The sequence below is a fragment of the Chrysochloris asiatica genome, unplaced genomic scaffold, assembly GCF_000296735.1.
Source record: "Chrysochloris asiatica unplaced genomic scaffold, ChrAsi1.0 scaffold00192, whole genome shotgun sequence".
Lineage (NCBI taxonomy): Eukaryota > Metazoa > Chordata > Mammalia > Afrosoricida > Chrysochloridae > Chrysochloris > Chrysochloris asiatica.
The window spans coordinates 765,623-790,317 of record NW_006408710.1 but is presented as its reverse complement, the minus strand read 5'-3'; the positions used below and the strand labels follow the sequence as shown (position 1 = coordinate 790,317).

At 42.2% G+C, this 24,695-nt stretch overlaps 1 protein-coding gene across 1 annotated transcript in view; it reads right to left on the bottom strand.

Annotated features, from left to right (window-relative positions):
* MAP2K6 (mitogen-activated protein kinase kinase 6) overlaps positions 1 to 23,007 on the bottom strand; it is a 160,232-nt gene extending 137,225 nt beyond the window's left edge. The window contains exon 1 of the mRNA XM_006872294.1: positions 22,692 to 23,007. Within this exon, the coding sequence (XP_006872356.1) occupies positions 22,692 to 22,707 (16 nt within the window). The 5' untranslated portion in view covers positions 22,708 to 23,007. The remainder of the gene's footprint in view (positions 1 to 22,691) is intronic.
* Between the last annotated feature and the right edge of the window lie 1,688 nt (positions 23,008 to 24,695).

The following is a 24,695-nucleotide window of genomic DNA, read 5'->3' as shown; positions in this document are numbered from 1 at the left end:
AGAAAGCCTCATCTTTCTCCCACGGAGCGGCTGGTAGTTTCGAACCGCTGACCTTAAGGTTCGCAGCCCGATTCGTAACCACTACGCTACCAGACTCAATCTTACTAGGTCTTAATTGCTTCATTTATAAAATGTGGTTGTCAGCCTCAATGATTTCTAAGGTCCTGCTTGATATAGTACGCCACGATTCTAAGCTCGCGTCTTCACATTCTGCTAGACGCTTTGTACCACACACCCATAGTTGGGCAAACGTCACATCATCAAACAATTAATCTTACGTTTGTTACTTCTCCATTAGAGAGCACAGTGGATCTTTTCTGCTGTCTTCTCATTCGAAGGCACTGTGCAGTTTGGTCAGTTCGTTCCTCAGTTGGTGTCTGGGCTCATTTGAATGCGCCTTATAAAGACAACCTACAGCACCTGTAAATGGGTGTTGTTATGTGCTATCAAGTCAGTTCTGACTCACAGCGACCCTGTAAGGAGCTTCCAAGGAGCGGCTGGTGGGTTTGAGCAGGAGAAGAAATCATAGCATCTAAGGTCTCAGTCTTTTCCACTCACAGAGAATCTGAGAAAATCCAAGGAGAGATGCTCCGACTTCTTAATAACCAGGCTATTTATTACTGTTGTTCAGTGCCATGAAATCGGTTCCAACTCATCAAGGCCCTGTATAGGGTTTCTGAGGAGTGGCTAGTGAGTTTGAACTGCTGACCTGGTGGTTAGCATTCCAGTGCTTAGCCTACAACAGCACAGCAGGACTCCATTTGTTATAAATAGCATGGCACTTTCTAATGAGCTTTTAGGAGATGAACGGTATCAAACGTAACAGGTCAAAAATATTATCAAAGTGTCCTTCGAGTACAAACCTATTGTTGGGTGCCGTTCAGTTGGCTCCAACGCAAGCAACTGCATAGGACAGAGTGAAACTACCTCTTAGGGTTTCCTAGGCTCAAAGCTCTATGGGAAAGGGCCCTGGTGGAGCTGTAGGGTCACCATGGGATGGTTCAAACCCACCAACTGCACCGAAGGAGAAAATGAAGGCTCTCTGCTCCTCTAACGATGTATAGCCTCAGAAACAAGTCTTTATGAGTTGGAATCAACCCAATGACAGCGGTTGGTATCTTTATGAGAGCAGACAGCCAGATCTTTTCTCCCGTGGAGCAGAGTTGGCAGTTAGCAGCTGAACACTCTCACCAGTGAGCCTTCAAGTATAAGCCTAACCAGCCATATTCATATGTTCATTTGTTTTCACACATTTTCTTCTAGTCTGTTCATTGTTTCAATCCATTTGTCTGTCCCACTTGTGATTTCAACTCAGATGACCTGTTTCTATAAATGGGTGTTGGTTGTTGTTGTTGTTGTTGTTGTTGTTAAGTGCCATAGAGTCGGGTCCGACCCATAGCGACCCTATACAGGGTTTCCGAGGGTGTAAATCTTTACGGGAGTAGAAAGCCTCATCTTTCTCCCGCGGAGCGGCTGGTAGTTTCGAACCGCTGACCTTAAGGTTCGCAGCCCAATTCGTAACCACTACGCTACCAGAGTAGTGGTAAGTGCTGTCAAATCAGTTCTGACTCACAGCGACCCTGTATAGGGCTTCCAAGGAGCGGCTGGTGGGTTTGAGCCTCCAACCTTGTGGTTAGAAGCCCAGTTCTGATCCTACAGTGCCACATACCAGGACTCCTGGTGAGTAGAGGGTCACATAGTTACTCCTTATATGAGGGACCTTCAAAAAGAAGCAGACAAAATGCCTTTATCTTTCAATGCCATTTTATCCTGAACTTTTTGAAGCCCCCTCGTATACCAAGGGTGGACACCTGACTCAGAGCTAGACAATCAATCAGTTTTGTTTTGTTTCATTTTGTTTTTGCAACAGGTAGAATTTGGTCTCAGGTCATAGATCGTAAATAGCCAAAAAGCAATAAGTACTAAAACACTGAAGTCGTATCGCTGCAGGTCATGTGGTTCTTTAATCCTGTTTGTGTTGAGGAGTTTGTAAAACGTATGGTCTATAGAAGAAAGAAGGGCTGACTATCAGAGTAAAGCAGAGAGGAGGGACTCGAAAGGCCAGCAGGGAAAGGGAAAAGGCCACGAAAGCAGCCAGGCATTACTTGACTCCTACCTGGTGTGGTGCTGTTGGATAAGCACTCGACCACAAGGTCAGTGGTTCAAACCCACCAACCACTGATTGGAAACCCTATACAGGGTGGCTAAGAGTTGGCACCGACTCGACAACACTTAACAATAACAAGCACAATGCAAGGAGCGTCGGTGGCACTGTACAATAAGCACTGGACTGCTGACAGTTCAAACCCACCATGGTTTGAGCACTGAAGTTGCATAATGAAATGCATGAGATTTGTATGCATTTGAATCCCAGCTCTGCAGCCACTAACTGCATGATCTTAGACACATTATTAACTCTGGGTTCCAATTTCTTTCTCTGTAAAACAGAAACTCAAGAACCACCAGAGACTCCTAATGTGGTCTGTAAGATCAGCAGGAGACTATGAACCAAATGGTGGGCAGTTCAAACCTACCAGCCACACCTTGGAAACCTTATACAGGGTCGCTATGAGCCGGAACCGGCTCGACAGGCACTCAACAACAACAACATTATAGAATCCAAGGAGCCCTCATGGAGCAAAGGTTAAGCGCTTGGCTACAAACAGAAAGGGTGGTGGTTGGAACCCCACCCAGCAGCAGTATGGGAGAGATTACAATCCAGGAAATCCCACAGAGCAGTTCTACTGATTCACGTCGAGGTTGTTAGGGATCAGAATCAAAATCAATGGCATGATAACATTATAACAACATTATAGGAACCAAACCTGCTACTGTGGAGTGGATTCTGACTCATGGCAACCCCACGCATATCAGAGTTGAACCATGTGCCATAAAGTTTTCAAAAGCTGCATATTATTGAATTATATCACCAGGACTTTCTTCCTCTGCACCCTCCTAGAATTCCATACATGAAGTACAGGATCAAAGAGTATGACAGTTTGCACACGTTCTTGATAGTCCCCAATTGCTTTCCCAAAGACTGAGTCTACAGTCCCTTCAGAACCTCTTAGAACATCAGCCAGTCTGCCCTCCAGCACTCACATTTCTGCTTTCCAGCATTGCCTTGGACTTCGATGTCTAAGACTCAGTGTAGCTTTAGATGTGTTCACCTCCTAACCTAAGAGGAAACCCAGTGGTGGATTTCAGGCTTAACCCAAGTTGCCCGACAATCCAGCCAATTTACCCCTTCTGTCTCTCTCTGACTCTATTGGGCCCACTTAGCCTCCACAAAGAGATAAATCGGAGCCTGTTTTAAACAAACCCCAAACTCGTTTCTGTTGTTCTTTTTCTGTGTGCTGTTCCACACCCTTACTTTCCCAAGCTACTTGTGGGTAAATCAACACACAATATTCAGATGCACACAGATTTCTTCCAAAGCTGAAAGAAACCAAGAGGTGGAGACGCATTTCCTAAATGCAGGTCCTTCCAGCAGACAAGCATAGCATTCGCTCAGACCCTTTGACTCTCTAATTTGCATTTTTAAGTTGAACTCCCGGCTTATTCTTTCTTCCCGCCCCTTCCAAACTGCCTCATGTACTTCTTGACTTTCTACCTGCCCCTCTTCTGCTGCCCACCTGCCCTTTTGGCGTTTGGATCACCTATTCCGGGACTCTCCGCCTAGCTCTGAGGGACGGACAGCAGAGGCTGAACTCACGGCTTTCTTTCATGTGGCTTTCTCCGAGTGGCCCACCAGTCCCCGACACTTGAAGTCAGCTTGGCAAGGCGGAATGAGGAATGGTGGATGGTCCACTGCAAGTTGGAAGGTCCCTTCTCACTGCCTTTAGCCCCGACCCCCTCAAACAACATGCCTAGACAAGTTCTTCCCTTCTTGTCCCCTCTTGCTGAAATGGATCCAGGTATTTTTAAAACATAATTTTATACTAAACATACTCAGACCTCACATTAGGAAAACAAACCTGCCTATTAACTCTAATAAGTATATACACTGTTGAAAAGACCTTTTGTTAATAATCAATATTGTGAAAGCTTGGTAGCATTCAGGTAGGACTTTTTTTCAAAGTCTTACAGATAGATACTTTCTTAAAACAAAATTTCCTAGCTATACATGCTTGGTTCTTACTTTATTCCGATTCCCTCTAAGCTTTTTTTCATTTGGACTACAACCGTTTTGTACAGGGCACCCCTTACCCCAGCTTCAAACCCCATCCCCTATTTTTACACCTGCCACGGAGAGTGTTGTTGTTGTTGTTGTTGTTGTTAAGTGCTGTCAAGTCCATTCCAACTCACAGCGACCCTGTATAGGGTTTCCAAGGAGCAGCGGGTGGGTTTGAACTGCCAACCTTATGGTTCACAGTCTAGTCCTGACCCTACAGTACCACACCAGGAGAATGTGTAGTGATTGGTAGTTATGTGCCGTGGAGTTGGTTTCGACTCACAGCGACCCTGGATAGGGAGGCTGTAAATCTTTATGGGAGCAGAAAGCCTCATCTTTCTCCCACAGAAGAAACTGGTAGTTTCTAACTGCTGACCTGGATATTAGTAGCCCAACTCTTAACCACAACGCTACCAGAGCTCCATAGGAGAATGTGTAGCATTTCACATTATCACCAATTCTAACTAAGCTTTTCAAATATGTACAGCAACAGAGACTTTTGTTTTTCTTTTTGTTTTGCATTCCCCCCTCCTCCTAATTCTAATAGAACACTCCCAGTTTACAAGCATCTAGACTCCTTATGTGGTGCCGTAGGGTCAACACTGGATTTCGAGCCACAATTTGGCAGTTCAAACCCACCAGCTACTCCTTGGAAACCCTTGTTGTTGTCAAGTGCCATCGAGCTGATTCCGACCCACAGCGACCCTGTATAGGGTTTCCAAGGAACAGATGGAGGAGACCTTAATTACCGACCTTGCAGTTCAAACGGCTTTGCAGTCTGGCGCATTAACCTACAGTGCCACACCAGGACTCAGGGATCGCTCTGAGTTGTAACCGACTTGATGGTACTTAACAACAAGAAGTCTGTTGTAATAGATAGAAACCAGAAGAAAGAGCAGACAGTCTGCTGGAGGACCAGGAGTAAGTGTCTATTTTGCATCCATCCTTGTTCTCACAAGTACAGCCCCACTTAAAGCTGATCCGACCTGAGCCATGTCTCCCCAGACCAGCAGGCTCCCCTCAGCTTCCTCTGTGTCCTGACTCTCTTGCACCAGAATTTACCAGTTGATCCCAGAGATCTACACTGGGTTTCTACTCATTTTTTATGCATCGCTATGGGTCAGAACCGACTCGACAGCATTTGCAACAAGCACAATGCAAGGAGAGTTGGTGGCACTGTAGAATAAGCACTGGACTGCTGACAGTTCAAACCCACCAGCTTCCACGCAGGAGAAAGATGAGCCTTTCTGCTTCCATAAAGATTTGCAAGCTTTGGAAATTCTATACTGGGTGACTGCGAGTTGCAACCAAGTGGAAGGCATTGAACAATAACAAAAGCACAGTATAGATAATTTAATGGCTCAATAATACTTGATTAATTCAACCTATAAATAATACACACACACATACATATACGTAGTGGACCCCCTAAGCAGCGCAAAGGGTTAGTGAAAAGATTTTAAGTTCAAAGACCAGTCAGAGGCACCTTGAAAGAAAGTCCTGATCTGCTTCCAAAATAATCAACTACTGAAAACCCTGTGGAGCAACAGTACCCAATCAGGAGGAGAAATGAAGTCTTACTAACACGTGCCATAAGGATGGAACGGGACAACAACATGCTGAGTGAAATAGCCAATCATAAAAGGGCACTAGACTGCTAACCACAAGGTCAGTGGTTCAAACCCACCAGCTGCTCCTCAGAAACCCTATACAGGGTCGCTGTAAGTCAGAATCAACTCAAGGGAACTTAACAATAGCAACAAGGGCAGAGGAAGAAGAGGAGAGAGGAATCGCACACTGATTAACGTTTGGTTACAAAGTTCTTTATTATAATTGTCAATAAGTTGACACTGGAACGAGTTGAATTGGCCAAATTTGTGTGATATATTGACAATAATGACCAAAAAATTTTTTAAAGCGTAGCTGCTGAGCTTGCTGCGTACAACAAAAAACCTCATGGGATTTGGCTTCTTGGCTTGGAGACTGAGAGTCAGTTTCAGGGGACATCCCAGGTAATTGGCGTAATAACATGTTGTGTGCTCTGTTCTCCCTCCTAATTTGATGCATAGTGCCTGGGGTCTTAAAAGCTTACAAATGGCCATACCAAGGCACACCTGATCTATTTTTTTCTGGAACAAGAGGAAGCAGGAGAGTCCCAGCTAGGAGGAGGAAACACCATGTGTGGCTAATTGCCTTCATGAACAACTCCCTCATTTGCCATGAGACCAGAAGAGCTGGATGGTGCCCAGTTACCATTACTGAGCATTTTGTCCAAACATTCTATAGAAGAATCCAGATCAAAAGAGGAAAGCGCAGAGCAGAATTTCTAATTATATGGACTCCAGACTTCCTGGAGCCACAAATGTTGGGTAAACCCCTGGAACTATCGTCCTGAGATCATCTTTTAAACCTTCAACCAAAAATATCATCCCCTGAAGAATTCTCAAAACCAAACAATAGTTTAGCTTAAGTAGTAAAAAATGTCTGTCTTGAGTGTTTTAGCCTCAATAGCAAGTGGATAGATCAGATAACCTTAGAGGGCAGTGAATTTATGTTAATGAGGGAGGGACAACTCCAAACAGGTACAGGTAGAAAACCATTGACTTATGTGTATGTTTTGCTGTGTATATTCTCAACAACAACAACAAACTAAATTACACATATTTTTTAAATACCTGTGACACCATTCTGCTCTGACACACCTGCGGTGCCATGAGTCAGAGCCAACTCAGTAACAAGTGGAAATGGAGATGTTTACTCCTCCATAACTGTCTCATTCATAAATAGATCACAGCATAAACTAAAATTAGAATTTGAGATGGAAAAAAAATTGGAACCCTAGTGGTTCAAGCTCACCAGCTGCTCCTTGGAAACCCTACACAGGGTCGCTAAGGGTCAGAATTGACTCGATGGCAATTAACAACAACAACAATAACAAAATATCCCATTTTTCTTCTTAAACCAGTTTCAGAATTCTATCTACATTTCCTCCCTCATTTCCCCAATAAAAACAGATGCTCCTTCAGGAACTAAGTCCTGAGTGAGAAGACTAGGCAGGCATGGTATGGTAGCTGATATGGTAGCTGGCAGGTCCCAGCTCCCTGACTGGGCCGGGCATGCTCTTTAACTGCAGTTAGGTGGGCCACTATCTGCTCTGTGGCTTGCCTGAAGCTGACTGTGGGTCCATCAGTTCACCCACCTGGCCTGCTCTACCGATTCTGAGAGGAATGGAGTCACTGAGGAAACAGAGGGCTGACTACACACTATGTTCCTGGAGAAATTGTTAGCAGTTGAAATAGTGAAAGAACAGCTTAATGTGTGTTCAAGAGTTGTTGGACACTCTGTTTCTGAACCAAGCAAAAAGTTAAATTCCCCAAAAAGGTTGGTGGGTTCAAATCCACCTAGTAACTCTGCTGGAGAAAGACAAAGAGATCTGCTTCCTTAAAGAAGGTAGCATAATATAGTTTTTGTTTTGTATGTCGTCTTCTGGTATGGAGCTGTGGGATAATGCACTGGACCGAAAGGTCTGTCTGAACAGCAAGGTAGGCAGTTCAAATTCACCAGCCACTCCTCAGAAACCCTACACACAGTCACTATGAGTCAGAACTGACTCAATGGCACTTAACAAAAACATATATACAGCAAATATGTTTGCTTTGTTCATTTGTGAAAAATAAGATGGAAAAGGGAAGCCACGGGGTGGAAGCTGAATAATTGTTGTTGTTGTTAGGTGCCATCGAGTCCATATCGACCCATAGCGACCCTATGCACAACAGAACAAAACACTGCCCGATCCTGGGCCAACCTCACTATTGTTGCCACGCTCGAGCCCATTGATGCTGCCACTTGGCCAATCCATCTCGTTGGGGGTCTTCCTCTTTTTCTCTGACCCTCCACTTTACCAAACATGATATCCTTCTCCAGTGACTGGTCCCTCCTGACAATATGTCCAAAGTATTAGAGATGAGGTTTAGCTATCCTAGCCTTCAAGAAGCACTCTGGTTGCACTTCTTCCAAAACAGATCTGTTGGTTCTTCTGGCAGCCCATGGCACTTTGAGTATTCTCCTCCAACACCATAACTCAAAAGCATCAATTTTTCTTGTTAGGGAAGCATAATCAGTGAGATTAAACAAAACATGATTGGCTGACTGTAAGACTGATGATCTTGTCTGTTTACCTTCATTCAATTCACAATACATTTTGGAAAAAAAAAAGATGATAACCTAGAAACTCCTATGGGGTTATCTGCTTTGGTCCATGGAGTCCATATGAGTCAGAAATCCACCTGATAGTTGGAACTGACTCTACATCACTTAACAACAACAAGGCCACCACAATATTAATTGTGTTAAATGTATTTCTCCTTCAAATTATATTTTTCTGAAATTGAAAATGAAAACAAAACAAAACTTCTTGCTTTGGGAGTCCTGGTGTGGCACTAGCTAGAGGATCAGTATTGGACTGCTAACCGAAAAGCTGGCAGTTCAAACCTACCAGTTGCTCCTTGGAAGGGGGTCCTGTACAGGGTTACTACGAGCCAGAACCGACTCAACATCCTTTAACTACAACATACTGAAGTTGGAACCATACAGGAAAGATTAGCAAGGTCCCTGTGCAAGGATTACATGCAAATTTGTGAACTGGTCTATAATATTTTAAATAAAATTTTATTAGAACACCAAAAAAGAAGAAGAAGAAGACCCCCCTGCCAGTGTTTAATATCATGCCTGATAAAGTAACTTTCTGGAAAGGCCCTCGTAAGACATGTAGAACGCGAATTCACAAATACATTGAATAACTTGTTTTCCCCTCTAACTGATGCCAGGCAATTCTAGAAAAAGGAAAAGCACTAGGAAATGGAAAAGGCACATTAGCAGGTTACAAAAAATGAAAATGATAGCTGTGGCCACGCTTTGGAAAATATTCTCTAGCCTAGCTAGACCGTGATTATGAAACCAACAGCTTGCTTATATAATTACAGTGTGCCTATAAATCTGGCTGATATGATAAACTTGTTTAACTATTAACCTCTAGATTTCCTGGAGTTTCCACAATCCAAATCACACCTGAGACTGTGGAAGACAATATATTACACTGATTAACCTATTGTAAGGTTATACGATAAAAGGAAGTTCTTGGGAAGGATACATAGTGAAGTGTCTGGCTGCTGTTGGTGTTAAAGTCCCATTGAGTTGGTTCTGACTCTTAGCGACCCTGTATCAGGTTTCCAAAGAGAGGCTGGTAGTTTTGACCAGAGCTGCACATATTTTGTTGGGACATGTTCTTAATTTTTTTTTTTTCAAGAATTTTCTGCCTATATAAAGGTTCTATCACTGCTACTGGATATTTATAGTCAAAATTCTTTCTCCATAATGACTTTGGATCTAGAATATATTTTTATCATCAACTCTGAAAACCATATTGAATCTGATCTCCTTCTCATTCATAGAATCTTCCTCATGACAGTACCTCTTTTAGGGTCTACGTAGGGTTCTGTCTCATATTCTAGATGTTTCTGTGGTTTCCTACCGCCTGCTAGAATAGAATTTCCTGAAGCATAAGAGTAAAAAGGAAGAGTGAAGCAAATGTGTGTTTACACTTGTAAAAGCAGGACAATGAAAAGGGAAGACACAGGAACTGAATAACCAAGAAGAAAGGGAAACATGAAGTCAAAAAAAGGGGGTGCCAAACTAAAAAATCTTCATCACCCAAGGACTGCCAAAAGAAGGACCGAATCAGCCTTAGAAGAACTAGAACTAGCAAATTCCTTAGACGTGAGGAAGGCGGGACTTGACTCACTTACAACATGAAGGACCAATTGCTATAAAAGAATATCATGTTTGCTAAAGCATAAGGTCAGTGAAAATGAAAGAAACCCTCAGAGGCAGGGATTGATACAGTGGCCAATTCTGTGTACTCCAGAACACCAATTATCACACAAAACCAGGCAACCTTTTGTTTTTTTTTTTTGCTGAAACAGCAACGAAACATTTAGAACAATCCCTCAAAACTCAGTAAGGCATGCAAAAGACATTTGTTGAATAAATGGTGAAAAGATATTACTTACATGATCTTACTTCATTTTCCTAAGCAGCCCCTGAATGAGTGTCAGTATCTCCTTTAGCAGGTGAGGAAACTGGAACTAGAAATCAAATAGATTTTCTAACAACAAGAACTCCTAAAGGGTCCCTGGTGGCATCGTGAGTTGTGTGTTGGGCTGTGAACCGCAGGACTGACCGTTCTAGTCCACCAGCCGCTCCGTGGGAGAAAGATGAGGCTTTCTGCTCCAGTCAAGATTTACAGACGCAAAAACCCTATACAGGGCCGCTATATGTCAGAAGTGATTTGACAACACACAATAACAACAACATCACAACTCCAAAGTGGTAGAGCAGGCTTGACTGATTTTCTGTCTAGTCCTACCTGGCAATGACCAAAAATATATCTGCAAATTAATTTACATGAACTATAGATTCAAGTTCCCTCCTTGAATATATGCCCATAATTCTTTTTGGAATATTGCTTTTTGAATCGCAAAGAGTTTGGGATGTTAGAAGGGGTAAACGAAAAAGTAGGGAACATATGCTAGCAAAGTTTTCAAATGTCACAAAGAGGCTGTCTTTACATTATTGTTTTTCTTCATAAGTGCAATTGAGTCGGTTCCAACTCATAGCAGCTCTGTATAGGGTTTCCAAGGAGGGGTTGGTGAGATGTGATAAGCAATCCAGTGCTTATCCTACATTGCCACACTAGGACTCATGTGGTTAACTGGTTAACACACTCAGCTGCTAACTGAGAGGTTGAAAGTTTGAGTCCATCTAGAAGTACCTTGAAAGAAAGGTCTGGTGATCTGCTTGTGATAAATCCGCCACTGAAAACCCTCCGGAACACAATTTTACTCTGACGCAGACAGGGCTGCCATGGGTTGGCATCTACCTCAACTGTTGAGTTGTATTTAACTTAAATGGACCTCATCATTGTGGACATTGTGAACAAATCTGGGTTTACTCAGGTTCAGTGAGCTACTCTTGAATGTATCAGTTCTGATCTGATTGGCTTCCAGCCTTAGCCAAACTGTGGGAAGGAAGTGTCCTAATCTTGTCAGCCTACCTTAATGTGGCTTTTACTGCCCCTTTTCCTTCATTATCAGAGTCTTGACAACAACCTCCCCTCCTACATAAACACACTGCCCAGCCTCAGTTGGGGTCTCTCATGCTAAGGAGTCCCGATTGCACTGGGCTGCTAACCTCAAAGCCAGTAGGTCAAACCCACCACTTGTACTGCAGGAGACTTTCTGCTCCCATCAAGATTCACAGCCTCATTATGAGTCAGAATTGATGGCAGTGGGTTTGGGGACTGCAATGGCTTGGGTTTTTTGGTTTGGTAAGCCAAAGGAAAGACCGTAGAAGACTTGAGGCATTTGAGTTAGGGTGTTAGAAAAGAATGTGAAAAATACCATGGCCTGCCAGAAAAACAAACAAATCTGTGTTGGAAGAAGTACAGCCAGAGTGTTCCTTAGAAGCCAGGGTGGTAAGACTTCATCGCTCAGACTTCAGACATGTTATCAGGAGGGATGAGTCCCTGAGAAGGATACCATGCTTGGAAAAGTAGAGGGTCAGCAAAAAAAAGAGGAAGCCCTTCAACAAGATGGACTGATACAGTGGTAAAAACAATGGGCAGAAACGTCACAACCATTGTGAGGCTGATGCAGGGCCCGGGGGGTTTCGTTCTGATGTGCACAGGGTCGCTATGAATTGGATCCAACTAAACAAACAGCAAGCCAAAGGGGACTCAGGTCCCAAAGAAAATCTACTGCTGTGGAAATTCATGTGAGAAGAGAGTCTTGGCAACTGTCAGAGATGGGAGCTGGAAATTTCTCTGGGTGGAATAGAGACTCCCCTAACATTGAGGGAAGATGATTGTGTCTTCACTCCACATACAAGGAAAGACGGAACCCTTGAGATGGGTCAGTGTGATGGATCATCAGTCGCTCTGGGGGGCTATGGTCTCAGGAGAATTTCAACACAACTCTGAGACCCTGGAGGAAGAAGAGAATAAAACTATGAGACCCTGGAGGGACTGGGGGAAGGAATCATTAGCAATGTTTCAATGGAAGAGGGGAGATAAAAAAAAGAGAGAGAAATATAAAGCAAACAGGAAGACCAATAGCTCAGGAGACTGCATTCTAGGATGGACTGAAAAAACCAGTAGCTTCGTTTAGGGGAAATCGCCATGGTCTACAATTCTCATAACTGAGAGAAAAATCACTCAGAAATTTCCTGTGGGAAGTCCCTTATGAGTAGCAGGGGAGTAATGGGTTAATAACTTTCCATTAAAGACGAATGTAATCTGGAGATCCAATCACCACAAGAGCCCACCACTCAATGCAGCAAAATCCTGAAGAGCAGGCATTGGCAGATTTCTTCAAAAAGGATCAGAGAGTCAGTATTTGTGACTTCTGAGTGATGTAGTCTCTGATGCTGGGATTCCACACTGCCATTGTCGCTGTAGGATAAGCACTGAGCCACAAGGTCAGCGGTTCAAACCCACCAGCCATTCCTTGGAAACCCTGTACAGGGTCGCTATGAGTCAGATCTGACTTGATAGCACTTAACAAAAACAACCATTATTGCACACAAAGTAACCAATAAACCTTTATTTATCGTTAATTTGAATTTTGTATAATTTCCATGTGTCATGAAATAATTATTTTTTTTGACTGGTTTGCAACCATTTAAAAAATGTCAAATCAAAAAAAAAAAAAGTCAAATCAATTTTTAACTCATGTTGTTGTTGTTAAGTGCCATCGAGTCAGTTCCGACCCACAGCAACCCTGTATAGGGTTTCTAAGGAGGAGCTGGTGGGTTTGAACTGCTGACCTTTAGGTTCAAACTGACTTCGCAGTGCTTATCCTTTAGCACCACAATTTATCTTAAACAAAAACTGGTAGGGTTGAATTTGGCCAGAGGTGCTAGATTTGGCTTCAAGGCCACAGTTTGCAAACCCCTGGTAAGAGCATTTACCCTTCGGCCAGACAGACGTTTTTTATGTCCTGCTTTTCCTGTCCAGCATCCGCAAATTGCTAGCTATCCAGCCACAAACTGGGCAATCTCCCCTCCCCCACTTCAGTTTCCTCATTTGTAAATGAAAGATAATAATAGTATCTGGCCCATTGGGTTTGTGTAAAGTTCTGGCATTGTAAATGTCAACTGTGATTGGATGGTAGTGATGTTAGGGGACACGGCTAGTGATCAGCTCCCAGATTGGGGACTAATGGTCTCTGAAAAAGAGCATTACAAATCAAATAGTCTGTTGATCCTAAAAATGAGACTTAAGACATATAGGATGGAAAAGAAAGAAGATGACAGGGGAATTCTGTGAGTACCTATTCAACACTTCAAACTGAGCTAAGTTATGGATGATTTGTGATGGACTTGATTTGTGTGCATTCTAATCTGAATCTACTTTCTGACATAGAAAGAGGAGGGTGAACGGACTGTGTCAAACTGTGTGGATCCAGTCAGGGAAGAAAATAGCCTCTGGAGAGAATCAATGGTGGCAAAACTCAGAGCAGAGGAGACAGGAGAATTATTAACCGTGGTGGAGGAGGAAGTGTGGAACCCTTTCACTTGGGGGTAACCCTCACAGAGCTCACTGTTCTGTCCTGGAGCAGCCAGCTCTTCAAAACTGTCAGGTTGTCTCTGACAACCCTCTAGAAGCTCCACAGACTTAACAAACCCGTTCTTGAAACCATGCATGAAATAAATGAAGCGATTCACTTCAATCCTATCTAAGCGAATCCTTTGGACAGCTCCCCTTGTTTCTGCTATATTTAAAAAGGGAAAGTTGGTAAAGTATCCTGCAGCCTTTAAATCATAGAGGGCCTTGTTGTTGTTGTTGTTGTTGTTGTTGTTGTCGTTGTTGGGTGCCATCGAGTCGGTACCGACTCATCGCGACCTTATGCACAGCAGAACAAAACACTGCCTGATCCTGGGCCAACCTCACTACTGTTGCCACGCTTGAGTCCATCGATGCTGCCACTTGGCCAATCCACCTCGTTGGGGGTCTTCCTCTTTTTCTCTGTCCCTCCACATTACCAAACATGATATCCTTCTCCAGTGACTGGTCCCTCCTGACAATATGTCCCGAAGTATAAGAGATGAAGTTTGGCCATTTTGGCCTCTAAGGAGCACTCTGCCTGCACTTCTTCCAAAATGGATCTATTGGTTCTTTTGGCAGTCCATGGCACTTTCAATAATCTCCTCCAACACCATAACTCAAAAGCATCAATTCTTCTATGGTCTTCCTTATTCACTGTCCAGCTTTCACATGCATATGAGGTTATTGAAAATACTATGGCTTGGGTCAAATGCACCTTAGTCCTCAAGCTGCCATCTTTGCTCTTCAACACCTAGGTAGGAAAAATTATACTTCTTCAGCCAGACAAAGTTGATTTTTATGCCATTCTTGCAAATTCCAGATAGTAAAGGGAAAACATAAAGGAATGTTAATACAAACAAGGAAGCATCCTATGAAATTTGTATGAAACTTGGGAAATACTTATAACCCCACTAATGAAAACTACTTTCATTATCAAGTATCTATTGGTCACCTATTATTTACAAACACCACTAAAAGGGATAGAGGTTAGAAGATGTCTGGAGAAGAAGGGTAAATTACCCAGCAGGCACTTTCAGACTGCATAGTCCATAAAAGGCAAATAACAATGACAGCAATTCAAACTGGCAATTGTAAAACAGAGGCACTGGGAATTCCAATGAGACCACTGGCAAATACCCTTTGACAAAGAATTGGGAAGAAAGTCCACCACCATGATTCCTGTGTCACTTTTTCTTGGGGACCCCAGTTCCCTTCAGCATCAGTTCATCTATCTCATAAAAACAAACAAAACAAAACTGTGAAATATACTAAAGACGCTGAAGGGAAAAAAAAAACAACCCACCTCCTTTATAAAGCGGATAGTGTTGGTGGGTAGCTAGTGAAGAAAACTTTGGGACATAGAATGAAAAGATCTAAATTCTAATGTCTCTGAACAAACCACTGAATTCCCAGACCTCAATTTGCTTCTTGAGTTAATGCATTATTAAACTCTTTTCGCAGCTGCAAATTCTATCATTTAATACCAGGGTGCCTACAGAGGCATGTTTACAAGGGCTACTTTAGGAACACAAGTCTGACTTAGGTGACTTGTGTTGTTGTTGTTAAGTGCCATCAAGTCAGTTCCGACTCACAGCGACCCTGTAAAGGGTATGAGGAAAGGGTCTGAACTACCAACCAAGCAGTTTATCCTACAGCGCCACATCAGGAGTCCATATAACTTGTGAAATCACCAAATTTGATCTTAGCCATAACTCTTTCAACCAGATCAATTAAAGTCAGTCACCTTTTTGGATTAGGCATTTATCAGGAATCTTGAGAGAAAAAACAAACAGGTACTCTTCAGCAATGCATATATGTCCACAAACAGGTGCTATGTAGGAATCATTTTACAAAACTGAAGGAAATTGTCTTCTGCCTATAGAAGTAATAGAAAATGCAAAAATGCCCAGAAGTAAATTATTCCCAGACTGGAATATCCATCAATAACATCGTTACATTTTTCTCATTATCTTCATACATGTCCAGGTAGCTATACACAGTATAAAACAAAATGAGTTTATAAAATATATGGTGTTTACTTAAGACATTTTGGTTGAAATTAAAACTAGAACTCAGCAGGGAATTAAATTGGTTGGATGCATGGAATGAAATTTTCAATCACGATTACCTAAATGATGCTATCCTGGAATTTTCTGGTCTTACTTTGAAAATAACTTAGTCCCCTAATTAACATTTTAAAAACACATCTTTTTTGAAAAAATAATAATAATTTATACACACAAAATGCAACTGCCAAAAAAAGTGTAAAAAAATTCAACTTTCTTCGTACTAAAAAGTGCGCGTGAGGGTACTGAATGCGTTAGAAACTTTCATCCAATTGGCAATGCTATTTTCAAACTATTATACTCGGATGAAGGAAAGCAGGACTGTAATTGGTATTATGTTTCTGTAGAGCAATTTTGGCAATATTTACCATAATGCCTAAAAGGACAGAAATAGGCACTTCAAACATCCGTGGGAATGGAAATTAATGTTACCTCTCTGGAGGGCAATTTGGCAATACATCCATGTATGCCCTTTGACCTAGCATTTCCACTTGTATGAATTAATGCTAAAGGGATAACTGGGCAAGAGTTCCAAGATGCATGTTTAAGGTATTCATTCCTTGTAGTATTTTTTATAGCTGTTAGAAACAAATAATAATAAAGGAACTATGTATACAGTCCAACAGGATACTGGGTAAAAAATGGTTGCATTACATTTTTATCAATCCCAAAGTACAATCATTACAAAGAATGAACTAACTTTATGTGTACTAATGTGGAAAGGGAGTCCTGGTGTGGCGCTGTAGGTTAATGCACAGGACTACAAAGTCGGTTTGAACTGCAAGGTCAGTGGTTCAAGCCCATAGTACCACACCAGCACTCCAGGGTATGAAAAGCAAGCTGCAAAATATCACATACAGTGTGTGCAATTGTATATGTGTGTGTGTGTGTGTGCACATTTAGATGAAGAGAGATCATCACTCAGACACTAATATTTTTTAGTTCTGGAAGATGTGACTTCGAGTGATCTGAGGACTTAAAATGTTTATTGATGAAGATCAAAGAGCACAGTCTTCGTTATGGATTGCATCTCAATGTAAAGAAAACAAAAATCCTCACCACTGGACCAATAAACAACATTCTTATCAGCAGAGAAAATACTGAAGTTGTCAAGGACTTCATTCTTTTTAGATCAACTATCAACACTCATGGAAGCAGCGTCAAGAAATCAAACGACGTGTTGCATTAGGCACATCTACTGCACAAGACCTTTTAAAAGTGTTGAGGAGCAAAGTCCTTGAGGACTAAGGTACGTCTGACCCAAGCCATGATATTTTCAATAACCTCATATGCATGCGAAAGCTGGACAGTGAATAAGGAAGTCCGTAGAAGAATTGGTGCTTTTGAGTTATGGGGTTGGAGGAGAATATTGAAAGTACCATGGACTGCCAGAAGAACCAACAGATCTGTGTTGGAAGTGCAGCAAGAATGCTCCTTGGAGACCAGGATGGCCAAACTTCGTCTCTTATACTTCAGACATATTGTCAGAAGGGACCAGTAGCTGGAAGGATATCATGTTTGGTAAGGTGGAGGGTCAAAGAAAAAGAGGAAGACCCCAGCAAGATGGATTGACAAAGTGGCAGAATCAGTGGGCTCAAGTGTGGCAACAATTGTGAGGTTGACCCAGGACCGGACAATGGTTTGTTCTGTTGTGCATAGGGTCGTTATGAGTCAGTACTGACTCAGCGGCACCTAACAACAACAACGATGAATTGATCTATTGTTTCAATTCTTCCATGCATATATACCATCATCATCATCATCAGTATTATAAAAAAATGTTTATAAGATAGAACAAAGAATGGGGAGTGGGAAAGAATTGAATACCCATAACCAATACTTCTGTCTTCTGGGATTTAATCAAAGACGATCAAATGCACAATAATGTATGAGCTAGAATGATTATCTAGCTACAATTGAAAATCAACAAGCAATAGACTTCTAGTCAAATAAATGCAATGGAACAGAATATTATAAATGTAGAAAATATTAGCTTGGAAATACGTCATAGTATATTGGCAAGTAAAGGAGCTCTGGTAGTATATTGGTTACATACAAATCAGGCTGCTAACCCCAAAATCAGCAGTTCAAAACTACCAGGTGAGGCTTTCTGCTCCTGTAAAGATTTGTTGTTGCTGTTGTTGTCGTCAAGTGCCATGGAGTCGGTTGCGACCCATAGCGACCCTGTACAGGGTTTCCAAGGCTGTAAATCTTGACGGGAGCAGAAAGCCTCATCTTTCTCCCGCGGAACAACTGGTAGTTTCGAACTGCTGGCTTCGGAAACCCTATACAGGGTTGCTGTGAGTTTTAATCACTCCATTACACACAACCATCACTGGTAAGTGAAATACAAAGTAACTAAACAGACATTATTAGTCTTATATGCATTTTGTATTTTCCATATGCCTGTACAGAGGATAGGGGAAAAAAATTAAAGGATACATATTTAAATTCATACTGAAGTAACAAATGATTTTTTTTTCCTTTTCCTTTTCTGTATTTTCAAATGTTTCTACAATGAACAAAATTACTTATAAAATTTCTCTTTTAAGTTTTAAAAAGTATACCTCATACAGCTTTCAGATTTTAAAATGGCAAAAAAAAAAAAGGGGGGTTGGGGAAGGTGTCATTAAACTAATGTACAGGGATGAGATTCTCAATCCTTCTGTCTCTCATTAAACTGACCACCACAAGAACCCTCTGAAATCCAGAGCAGGTAACATGGGAAAACTATTCAGTAGTGAATGCAAGGGCATACAAAACAAGCTCAGGAAACCCAAGGTAACTATTCTGATTTTGTGTCCTGAGATGTACGTGGTTATAAAACATACTGGCTCAGATTACAGGCTAAGCATGACAAGGCTGTCTGGTACAAACCTAACAAAGGAATTCACACAGAATGAGAAATTTTCACATTCCATTTCCCTGGGTGTAAAGAAATACACCAGCAAAGAACTCTTAGTAGGGCTCAGCCCTTTCCCACATGCAAGCATTTCTCATGACATAATTTACCTATTAGTATACTCAACTAGGCTAAACTGAGATTCGTTTCAAGGAGCTTAGAGGTAGAAATGAGAAGGAGTATTTTACCAGGAGCAAACTTTTTGTACATTTCCAGGTGAGCTGGGAGAAGTCAGGTCTGCCTCTCTCAATCTCTTGGCCTCCTTTACTCCCTCCCTCCAGATCATTAAAGTTGATAACAATGGTTTTTCCTCGGGGGTGAGTGTAGATGACACATTTTCCCTGTAGCCTGTCTTCCTGTATAGGCAGGAATTCCTGCACCTTCTGGGTCCCCTTCCTGTTAACTTACATTGCAGATTTCCTCAAAAGGCATTCTACCACTTTAATATTTGAAAAATGTCAGCTCAACCCCAGACAGCTAATATAAACAAGCTGAAAGCCTACCACCTAAAGTTACAACTGGTGAAAGCACAATTTCTTTTTAAGAAATTCTTTCTCGGAATCTCACTGTTGGTAAGGCTGGAGCACAGTAACCCAGTCCTACCAGCTCCCAGGGAGTCTGTAATTCTTTTGCCTTGGCTGTACTTTAAATTAGAGGTCTGTAAAACTGAATCATAGTGATCTAGAAAGTTCGTAAAGGTCCTTGGATTGAACATGTTGTTAAATTCTTCAGTACTGTGAGGTGGGATCCACCTTTCACTTTTTCTGCTATCCTGTTGGATTATGGTATTACAAAGAATTTTGATACTGCAAAAAAAAAAAATATTAAAAAGGGCATTTTAGAATAATACCGCACTGAATTAGACCACTTCTAACATTTAAAGCTCAGGCCAAGATTCACCTAATTCTTTCTATCAATAATTTTCCTTTTGGACAAGATTCTCATGTTCAAACCAGACACACCTCGCAAACAGGGCCCAATTACGAAACTCATGCGGGTAAATGGGACTTGATGTGCAGAGCTGACACCATGGGCAAAGTGATCATGGAAGAGTCCCATGTTAATATCACCTTTAGTTTCCCAGCTCAAAAACTTGCTTTACAAGAAGGAAGCTGGTCACCTTATGAGACAGCCTAAAAATATGCAAAGAGGAACTGGATTTAATTTCAACTCTAAGGTCCAAAGGCCTTTGTTGTTGCTGTTGTTAAGTGCCATCGATTCGGTTCTGACTCGTAGCGACCCTGTATAGGGTTTCCAAGAAGTGGATGATGAGTCTGAACCACCAACTTTGCAGTCCAAACCCACCTTGAAGTCGGGCACTTATCACACAGCACCAGGTACATTAAAAAACAGCTTCTTCACAAACCTTTTGGACTATCCATCGCTGCTTTCTAAACACGAACCCTGACATTTCTCTTCAATGCCTGTCTAATTATCTTATATTATAGTAATTCATGTTCATGCTTTCTTTTCCTAAAGGAAAACACTACATTTAAAATATTGGTATCCCCAAATCCTGCACACAACATGTAATAATAGGTACACTAACCTGGAGAAGGATATCATGCTTGGAAAAGTGAAGGGTTAACAAAAAGAATCCCCAGCAAGATGGACTGACATAACCACAGCAACAATGAACTCAAAGGTAACAATTGTGAGGATGGAGCAGGTCCCGGCAGTAGTTTATTTTGTTGTGCACAGGGTTGCTATGAGTGGAAACTGACTCAATGGCCCCTAACAACAATATATACCCACACACATATGCACATATATATGTACATATACACACATACTTGCATATATCACAATACATAGTCACATGTTGTTGTTAAGTGCCGACCAGTCGGTTCCTACTCCTAGCCACTCTGTGTAGGGTTTCTGAAGAGCTGGTGAGCTTGAACCGCTGACCTTGCAGATCACACCGATTTTTCAGTCCAGTGCATTAACCCACTGCACTATACCAGGACTTCAATATATATTTATACCTATATTAAATGAAATTGAATGAATGAGTATATGTTTGTCGATACAAAGTAACTAACTACCACCTTTCTAATATATCAAAGCAAGGCTCTCTCCTAAATTGTTACTACTCTACTGGGGACACAGTAGGTTCCCCCCATATTAAGGAGCATCTCGACCTCGGAATGTCAACGCCTAGGTCCCTGAACACTTTCAACTTTTCAGACTTACAGTCTCCCCTAACACTTAGGAAAAGCAGAGCCTTCTTCCAACTCTTGACAATAACACTTCCCTCTTAAAAGTCAAATTAAAAAGAGGTACAAATAACGTAGCAAAAAGCTTATTAAAACCAAACCCATTGCTGGTGAGTGGACTCCAATTCACAGTGATCCTCTAGGAAAGGGTAGAACTGCCCTCTAGGGTTTCCAAGACTGAAATCTTCACAGCAGTACACTGCCACATCTTTTTCTCTCCAGGGAAAAGCTCGTGGGTTTGAACTGCTGGCCTTTCAGTTAGTAGCCGATGCTTAGCCAAGGGGGCCACTAGGGCTCCTTCCAAAAGATTGTTGTTGTTGTTATGTGCCGTGAAGTTGGTTCTGACTCATAGCGACCCTGAACAGGGTTCCCGAGGCTGTAAATCTTTACAGGAGCAGAAAGCCTCAGCTTACTCCCGCGGAGCAGCTGGTAGTTTCGAACTGCTGACCTTGCGGTTCGCAGCCTGATTCATAACCACTACCCTACCAGAGCTCCAAAAGATTACAGACACTTTAATATTACCAGGTCTTATTCACAGTGGGCCCCAGGTAATAATGACAATTGGGATGCCTAACTTACCTCTTCTTTATTCCAAGATATCTCCCATAGCATAAACTTTCTCTATAGATCTGTAGGATCTTACAGGCATTTTACGAAACCCCTTTCAGCTCTCTGATTTCATGTCAGAAAAAAAAAAAAAAATTAACCCCCTCCCCAGGATGTCATTAATTCTGCAAAATACAACCATGTAAAAAAAAAAAGAAAAAAAGAAAGAAAGAAAAGAAAAAGCATAAAACAGCCACAAGTCTAGACTTCTGACATATTATATTTGACTAAATATGTTCAATCACATACTTAAAAGATTCCATTTTGCTCATCAAAGGCATAGTGCAGCCCCCTACACACACACATGTTGCTGTAATGTTTAAAAGTACAGTTTTCCCCTCTAATTTTCCCCTCGAGATAGAAAGCCATCCGCCAAATGGGCAGAGAGAAACGTTCTCTCTGTCCCCACTGCTACTAAATCCTGTAAGCCAATAAGCAATTGGTGTAAAGTGCAAAATCTCAGAAGAGTAAGACTTCTTGTCAGCTTTTTGTGAAGAGCTGTTCTCTACACTTCACCTCTACTTCCTTTAAATATGAAAAGTTGCCTAATGTTCAAAGCGCTATCAATGGAAATTTCACTAAATACTGGCGCCGCAAAGGTTCATTCCCAAAGAAATATAACATTACATTAATTCCCTAGTAGTTGAACTCAAGTTTTACCTTTCATCTTCACCTACAGACTTTTAAGAAGTTTGTGTTCCTGTTGCACGCAAAATTACTTGTAATATGCGTGCATACTGAAGATTTTTTACCCATACATAAAGCTTTGCACATTTAGACGCTACGAACCTGCTCTATCCGTTCTGACAATGCAAAAGGCAAAAAGAGCTCAGTAATCCTAGGAGAAGAATGCAAATAACGTCAATGCACAGCTGAACTGCAAGCCCTGCCTTACAGGAACTCACTGTGTCTGCAAAAAAAGACACATACTAAACAGGAAATGCAACTGAGCTGTGGAAAACCTCAAACTTAAAAATGCAATCGCCAGGCTAAAATTGCATCCATGCATTTATAAATGCATGCACAACCCTTTGCATTTTTGCAAGTAATGCAAATAGGCTCTTACCTTTCGACTGAGACATTTTCCCCTTTCCTTTGATGGGGGAGGGGAGCACAAAAGACTTTGCCTTGCTTCTCTTCTGTAGCTAGTTTTGCAACAAAGATGCAAGCTGCAGGCGTGCACTCTTCATGCAAGTGGAGTTTCTCTTGACCGATGCAGCAGATGGACTTCCAGGGAATCAAGATGGAAATGCACACCTTGCAAAACAGACAGGAAAGTGATTTTTCCCCCAGTTGCAACGTTAGGCAAGGCTGTGCTGCAGCTACATGATGGGCCAGAGCTGGCAGCTAAAAGCTCCAAACTTGGAACTGAGTATCTTAGTGCGCAGACGTCTTTCCTGCGAAGGGCGCGGGGGTTGCTGGGTAATGTAGTTCTCGCGTAGAGTCCTCGGGGCGCTGATTTAAGGAAACGTGGTCTCCCGGGTCGCTGAGCAAGATGACTGAGTACAATCAGGATTGACCCCAGATAAACAAGGCAGGCAAGCGCTTGGCAGTAAGCAATGGGCCTAAAACGGCCTGGCCAAGGGGAGGGGGCATTTTGTTCTCGAAAAACCCTTGCAGCAACAGCTTCAAAAAGCTTTTCAGTGAGCCATCCAGAGCATTTGGCTGGCTGAGAAGGTCTGTATGGGCGTTCAGTGTGTTGGTTTTGCAGCTCCGCACCTGTTGTAGGGTTCTTTCCTTTAGACGTTTTGCCCTTACACCTCCATTTTATAACATCTTTCCTCGAATGGAGAATGTATTGGTGATTTGCCTGGTTAGAGATAAGGTTACTTTTAACACTGAAGAAAAGATGCAACGTTTTATGTAGTAAGAAACAGACCAGGTCAGATCTTTTCAAGAAACTTGAAATTCAGTGTTGCATCTGTGTTTGGGGAGGGCAGATTGGGGATGCCCATTTCTTGCAGGTTAAGTAGCAAGTTCTGCTTTTTCTATTCCAAAGCGAACTTTATCCAAGTTCAGATATTTAGATGCTTTTTCACACCTGGCTAGAGGAACAACCCTGGTCTAAGGGAGAAAACCTACTGTCTGTCCAGCCTATGGGATCCTCGTGTGGCGCTGTAAAATAAATAAGCACTGTGCTATGAACCACAAAGTCAGTGGTTCAAGTCCACCAGCTGCTCCTTGAAAACCCTACACAGGGTTTCTGTGAGTTGGAAGTGACTCTACGTCACTTAACGACAACAGTAATCCAGCCGGTGGAGTGCCGGTGTGGTGCTGTTAAAAACAAAGTGGGCAGTTCAAATCCACCAGCCACTCCTCGGAAAACCTAGGCAGGGTCACTATGAGTCAGAACTGACTTGGTGGCATTTACCAATAAAAACAGTGGGTTCCAACTAAGAGCAACCCTATGTAGGTTTTCTAAGGAGCGGCTGGTGGGTTTGAACTGCCGACCTTGCAGTTAGCAGTCTAGGGCTGATCCTACAGCGCTGCACCAGGACACCATGGTGGCAAGAATGGAGACAGCCTATTCAGGAGTCCCTAGGTGGTTCAGACCACTTAGAGTACTGGGCTGGTGACCCAGAGGCTGGAGGTTCAAGTCCACACAAAGTCCCTTGGAAGAAAGACCTGACCTCTATTTCTGGACATCTGGGTGGCACTGTAGGATCAACACTGAACTGCAAACCACAAGTTCTGCAGTTCAAACCCACTAGCTGCTCCTCGAAAACCCAATACAGGAACAGATCACAAAATAACAACTCTGACATGCATAAAGAGCCCTGGTTGCACTGTGGGTTAAGCATTGGACTGCTAATTGCAAGGTCAGTGGTTCAACCTACAAGCTTCTCCTGAAGAGAAAGATGAGGCTATGGGTTCCCATAAAGATTTATAGTCTCAGAAACCCCATACAGGGCAGCTGTAAACTTGATGGAAGTGGGTTTCCTTTGGACACATATGAGACCACCATAAACTGGAATCTACTTGCTAATTTTTTTTAAATTCAGGAGAGACTACAAGATACCACCCATGGTGCCTTGCATGCAGGGGTGTGGTGAGGTATGGGTGGAATTCA